This window comes from Sphaeramia orbicularis, chromosome 6 (assembly GCF_902148855.1).
Source record: "Sphaeramia orbicularis chromosome 6, fSphaOr1.1, whole genome shotgun sequence".
Lineage (NCBI taxonomy): Eukaryota > Metazoa > Chordata > Actinopteri > Kurtiformes > Apogonidae > Sphaeramia > Sphaeramia orbicularis.
Genome location: NC_043962.1, coordinates 31,629,813 through 31,636,682, shown reverse-complemented (window position 1 = coordinate 31,636,682; position 6,870 = coordinate 31,629,813). Strand labels below are relative to the sequence as shown.

General features: G+C 35.8%; 1 protein-coding gene across 1 annotated transcript; it reads left to right on the top strand.

Annotated features, from left to right (window-relative positions):
• Window positions 1-710: 710 nt before the first annotated feature.
• LOC115421639 (E3 ubiquitin-protein ligase TRIM21-like) lies at window positions 711-3,095 on the top strand. The gene is made up of 2 exons (XM_030137630.1): window positions 711-833; window positions 1,081-3,095. The coding sequence occupies exon 2, from the start codon at window positions 1,090-1,092 to the stop codon at window positions 2,773-2,775; it is 1,686 nt and encodes a 561-aa protein (XP_029993490.1). The 5' UTR covers window positions 711-833; window positions 1,081-1,089; the 3' UTR covers window positions 2,776-3,095.
• The last annotated feature ends 3,775 nt before the right edge of the window (window positions 3,096-6,870 follow it).

Genomic DNA, 6,870 nt, shown 5'->3' with positions numbered 1-6,870 from the left:
TCATGTAAATATGAGTTTCTGACACTACATCAGTGAATAAGGGGTTAATGGATAGAACGTGTTGTATAGAGAACAGATTGTAAAAAACTGAAGCTTTTTTTTTTGGGCTGTAGATTAATGTTAGATCCACAAGTACAATCCTCTACATAAAAAATAACTATTGTCTTATCTAGTCATGCTTTTGAACCACTAATTCCCCTTGAAACACTACTGATACAGTACTGGACAAACTGATAAAGAAGTCCAGCTGCCCTGGGAGGCCCTCTGGAACTTGTGGTGGTGGTGGTGGTGGGGGTTTGACAACCAAGCTGTCCTCCATGATGGACAAAAACTCCCATCCCCTCCAACACACACTCACTGCACTAAGGAGTTCCGTTAGTGACAGGATGATACACCCAAAGTGTGTGAAGGAGAGGTAGTGCAGGTCTTTCCTTCCTGCAGCTGTCAGGCTACACAACAGAAACTGCTCTAAATAATTATGTGCAATAAACTGTCCAATAAACCATATCCCTATCCAACCTTTGATCAGAATGTGCACAGCTGTAGATCGTACATATAGCTCTTTTTGATTTGTCTTTATTTTTGCTTTTACACTTTCTTTTGCTCTTGTATGCTCTTGTGTGGTTTTGTGCTTTGCTGCTGTAAATCTGGAAACAATACTCCTGAGTTGTACATGAGGTACATTAGGAGGAGGAGCAAACTGAAAAGAAGGAAGGTCTCATTGTGGAAGTGAGATTTGACAGACGGTGGTAAGAATCTCTTCGTCTCCTTGAAGAAACAATAGAAGTGACTTCATTAACTCATCAGTACAGGAAAGCCTCTGACAAATACTGGTGAGTACACTGATGGTACTTATTGTGAGAAGTTTTGAACATTTATTTGTGCATTTACTCAGATAGGGAAACCTGTCATTTTATATTTGTTAACTACTTATGAGTGAAACTGTCAGTCATTTAGCATTATTACGCAGAGTATTTTGCTAAAAATGTTTGGATGAATATAATATAATGATCTATAAATATATAAACTATGTGACGACAGTTTTGCTTAATCACATTTTACTTTCACTTTTGTTCTCAGTGTGTAGATATGGCTGCTGCCAGTTGCCTGCTGTCTGAAGATCAGTTTCTGTGTTCAATCTGTCTGGATGTGTTCACTGATCCAGTCAGTACACCATGTGGACACAACTTCTGCAAAACCTGCATCACTCAGCACTGGGATGTTAATGTCCCATATAACTGTCCATTTTGTAAAAGGCTTTACACCACAAAGCCTGAGCTGCAGGTCAACACTTTCATTGTTGAAATGGCTGCTCAGTTCAGGCAGTCGACTCAACAGAGAGCTAGAAGCCGCTCCGAGCAACAAGCTGTCACACCTGGAGAAATTCCCTGTGACGTCTGCGCTGAAACCAAACTGAAGGCTGTGAAGTCCTGCCTTGTGTGTCTGGCCTCGTACTGTGAAACTCACCTGGAGCCTCATCTGACAGTGCCAGGCATGAGAAGACATCAACTGATCGAACCGGTGGAGAACCTGGAAACCAGAATGTGTACGAAACACGATAAACTGCTGGAGCTGTTCTGCAGGGATGATGAGATATGTATCTGCACGCTCTGCACATATTCAGACCACAAGAAACATGAAGTGGTTCCTCTGAAAGATGAATATGAAGTAAAGAAGTTCAACCTGGGAAAAACAGAGACTGAAATTCAGCAGATGATCCAGAATAGACGACTGAAGATTAACAAGTTCAAACAAGTGGTGGAGTTCAGTAATAAAGACGCAGACAGAGAGATTGCAGATGGTGTTAAGATCTTCACCATTCTGAAGGAGTCTGTTGAGAAAGGCATGAGCAACTTCATCAAAACAATAAAAGGGAAGCAGAGAATTACAGAGACACAAGCCAAAGGCCTCATCAAAGAGTTGGAAGAGGAAATCTCAGAGCTGATGAAGAGAAGTACTGAGTTACAGCAGCTCTCAGGTACAGCAGACCAACTCCACCTCATCCAGAACTTCTCATCCCTGAACTCTGCTCCATCCACCAAAGACTGGACAGAGGTCAGACTCCAGCCACCCACATATGAGGGAACTGTGGTGAGAGCCTTGGCTCAGCTGGAGGAAACTTTCAACAAAGAGACAAAAAGTCATTTTAAAGCCGACCTGAAGAGGGTTGAAACATGCAAAGTGGAGGTCACACTCGATCCTGCTTCTGCACATCCTCAACTCCTCCTGTCTGGTGGTGGTAGACGAGTCAAACACGGTGATGAGGAGACCAAAGTCCCAGACAGTCCAAAAAGGTTTGATCGTCTCTTTGTCTTAGGAAATAACAGTTTCTCCTCAGGAAGGGTTTACTACGAGGCTCAGGTTCAAGGAAAAACTGAATGGACTTTAGGAGTAGCCAGAGCGTCAGTCAGCAGGAAGGGGGTGATCCCACTGAAACCCCAAAATGGTTTCTGGACAATATGTTTGAAGAATAAATTTCAGTACTTTGCTTCTACCAACCATGAAGTCCCGCTCTTTACAAAGTGCAGGCCTGAGAAAGTCGGGGTGTTTGTGGATTATGAGGAAGGTCTGGTCTCCTTTTACGATGTCAATGCTGCCACTCTTATCTACTCCTTTACCGGCTGCTCCTTCAATGAGAAACTCCACCCATTCTGCAGTCCTGGTCGTAAACTGAGTGGAAACTCTGCCCCTCTGATTATGAGTGGCAGTGGTGGTCTTTCCTCATGGTTTGACGAGTTAAAGAAAAGACAAAGGGAATTATTTAAGTTAAATTAACATGTGCGCAGCAGATAATTTACTGTTGTTGAAAAGGTTAATTAATTAATTAATTTGTCTTCCAACACATATTTAACCACAGTGATTCATCTAACTTGAATCTGCCTTAAGTCCAGTCTGCAGGGGGGTATGTAAATTGGTGCACAAATGTTCACATCACATTAAAACCTCTTTAGCCCTATTGGCCCGCCCGCGAGCCAAAAAAAAATTATATTAATATTCATCTACGGTAAAAGTATAATAAATCAGGACAATGGATGTTTTTTTCAACTTTTGCTCAAAGTTTAGACCCTAATGTTTATAAAAGTACATCAAAAGTGTATTTTAGTGCAAACTTTAATGTTCAAACATGATTTTTAATCTTTGTGGGGTGAAATATACGCTATTAAAAATCTCCGACACAAACAATTAATTTATGCATATCATCGTCAATCAAGCGGAAAAAAAACAAGCGAGGATAAAAAATTCTAATTTCTCTTTTAGTTTGTTACAGTTTACTCAGGCATAGTAATAGATATAATATTTTAGACAATGGGAATAGATTCTGCGAGGTCTCTAAATGTCCATAGACACCAAGAACATCCATATGAACCTTATTATTGTGAAGTAATTCTTCATTTACTTTGGGTATGTCTTTTTAGGCGTTTTTCCCCTGAAAATATGGTCAGGGTTAAGCAGATTAAAGATCTCATCCTTCTTTCTCTCTACTTATTTAATGTTGATTTTCTTCTGCCTGCTGCCGAATGAAGTCTCAAACGTAACACATTTAAAATTATGCTGTAAGCCATGTGTGAATGAAACACAACTCATAAAAAGTCAAGTTGAAATACTTTTGGATTAAAGCGCCAAGTAGACAAATTTCAATACGATTAAAATATGCATATTTCCGCCCAAAAAATGTCCCACATAAATGTTTCTGTTTCTGTTGTTCATTCAGATTCTTATTTTATAGCTGTCACAGTTAATGAAAATGTCCTGTCTTGAATATGTACCTGTAGATACTTTATTGATTTGTTACGGATTCTCATGACTGTCCACTTATGTAAGAGATGGTAGATGTTTTTGATGCTTATTTGTTTTATTTTTAACTGCTTTCAGGCTTTTGTTTGATCACTGCTATACTGCACTACTGTACAAAACAAATCAGTTTTGTAGTTTTAAGTTGACAGTGATTGAACTTGGTTTGTGTTCTTATCATTGACCTATTGCCATCACAAACATGGCAAAAATGATTACAGCATAATTGAAAGAAACAACTCAATAATGCATACCACTGTGTTGATCTTTGTGATTAACTTTGAACTACTCTGTGTGGACTGATGATGTGACTGTGTATATGTTTATTAATGTTTGAGCAGGTGAACACTGTATAAATGAGAAGCAATAAGCCACCATCAAATGGAATTTGTAAGAAACTGAAACCAAGCAATTAACTGTGTGTGGGGAATAAATGTATTGTTTGAACTCTGCTAAAGGTAATAAAGGTATACAGTCTTACATATCCTTACAAAGCAAGAATTTTTTTTTTTTTATCAATGCTGTCCATCATATTTGGCAAGATATTCTCCACAATTATAGCAATGTGAAAATAAATGCCAAAAAAAGTTAAGTGCATTTCCATTTTTCAAAGGATTTTTTCTAGGATTTGTGAATAAGTTTAAAAGTCAGAATTTTCTAAGATTTATTAGTGATTAGGAGTTAATAGCAGAGGCCAAGTTTAAATTTAAATTCAATTGAATTAAATATGTGTAGTGTGCGTCATTTCTTAGTTTGGAGTTCCAATGTTTCCAATAATAAATGCTTTGGATAGAGGCTCACAGTGTGCACAGACCTTGCCTGTGCTTCTCGCAGTGCCATCAAAACAAATAAAGTGTTATTTTCTGCATTCTTCCTTGCCTAATAATACTCTTAATATCCAACCAAATTATTTTAGTATGGTATATGTATTAATAAAACAAATTACAGATTATTCCGTGCTATTGTCCACTGAAATTGTGACATTTTCCAATGGTATGTAGTAAAATGATAAAAATGATAATACAACCATATAATAATAAAGATTTTTGTTTTTCCCCAAAACTTTATTTACATAATGCCGTATACAAAATAGATCAACAGCAGTCAACAGTAATAAACATAACACGGAATACATAATGCTTGAGGTAACGCAGGAAGAAATTAAATATAAATACATAAATAGGTAAGTAAATTAAGTAAATAAATAAAAAGTAAAAGAATAAACAAGGAAAAAATAAATTACAACTTAAATTTGTGCAAGTAGGATTTTAAGTAGGATTGAAAGACCACAAAGTTGGGTTCCTGTTTGGCAAATTTGCTAGCATGCACATGAAATTTTGCTAATAACAAAATGAGATTAAGAATGAACAATTTCTTAACAGGTAGATCATTAATAAAGAAACCAAATAAAATATATTCAGTTTTGAAGTTTAGACAAATATCCAGTTTTCTATTTAAAAAAGACTGATATCACACCAAAAAATTTGACTGAAGGCACATTCCCAAAACAGATGAGCTAATGTTTCATCAGTATTGTGACAAAATGAGCAAAGAGGGTCGACATTGATCTTATACTTAACCAGAGCTGAATTAAATGAATAACACCTATGTAACAGTTTCAGAGATACCTCTCGCACCTTATTCGAGATGAAAAACTTCCTAGGTAATAACCATACTTTTTCCCAGGCCACATCAAAATATAAATTATTCCAAAAAAAGATAGAAGCTGGCTTACAAATTGTATCCCTTTGAATCATTTCTCTAATGCATTTATTTATTTATTCTTTTACTCAAGAATGGATCTAAATTTCCTGTGTATAATTCTGATTGAGCAATTTGAGGGATAATGGTTGTTGAAGGTCTGATAATAAATGACAGCAAAGTTTTTAAACCTGAAGGGATAGCATCACACACAATGGCATATTCTCTTGTGAATACAGGAATTTTATATTCTGTCAAAAATTCACTATAAGTAAACAACTGACCCAAGTAGTATTCCATTATCAACCCAATTGTTTAATAACAACGAATTGAATTTGATCAGACATATTCTGGTTATCACCTATATTACACTCATAACAGAAATACAATAATTAAGTGTTTTTTTATTTATTTTTTTCTTTTCTTCATCAATCTGGCAGGAAATAATAACATCTTTGCTACTGTAATGATGTTAGGTGAACAGTAAATCCTTTGTTTGTCCTATGGGTCTCATTCATGGTGCAACTCTACAAAAACACAAAGACAAACACAAAAAGGCCAATAAACATTGCCATACACACATTAAGTCAAAATTAAGACAAACACCACAACCCCACTGAACCCCTGCACATTAAAATAACACACTTTCAACAACATGCCCAATACCCACAATGCAATGCAGAGATAAAAAAAAAAAAAAAAAAAAAAAGTGTGGTCATTACTAAATTTGGTGATTTAAATCCATTCAACTTAAACTTTTTTGTACTTTTGACTATGTCTACAAATTAGTAGAATATACTAAACATTTTATAGTAATGTAATAAAACTTAAATCATTTAAGTACATTGTAATTAAAACATTTTAGTTAATACAAAGTCCACGCTTACAGTGTACTGTCTTCTGCTCTTTTGCCGCCGCCTTCTTCTTCTTCTTCTTCTTCTTCTTCTTCTTCTTCTTCTTCTTCTTCTTCTTCTTCTTCTTCTTCTCATACTTTATTTACATAATGCCATATACACACAGACCAGAACATGGCATGGAGAAAAACATAATGCTCGGGGTGAGGCAGGAAGAAATTAAATACAAATACATAAATAGGTAAGTAAATTAAATAAATAAAAGTAAAGGAATAAACAAGAAAAAATAAAATAAAATAAAATAAATAAATAAATTACAACTTAAATTCGTCACATAAGACTTTAGTCTTCACAGCTTTAGGGTTAGTGCAAAGGTTAAGTGTGTCTAGGTAGGACTTTAAATAAGATTTAAAGACCACAAAGCTGGGTTTCTGATTGGCATGATATAATAACAAAGATTCCATTCCATTTCCATAATCGTCAACGTCATATGGAAGCGACGTACAAGCATGTTTTTTTCAGA

Excerpts from the sequence above, each read along its gene's own strand:
- LOC115421639 (XM_030137630.1), top strand. The coding sequence starts at position 1,090 with ATGGCTGCTGCCAGTTGCCTGCTGTCTGAAGATCAGTTTCTGTGTTCA.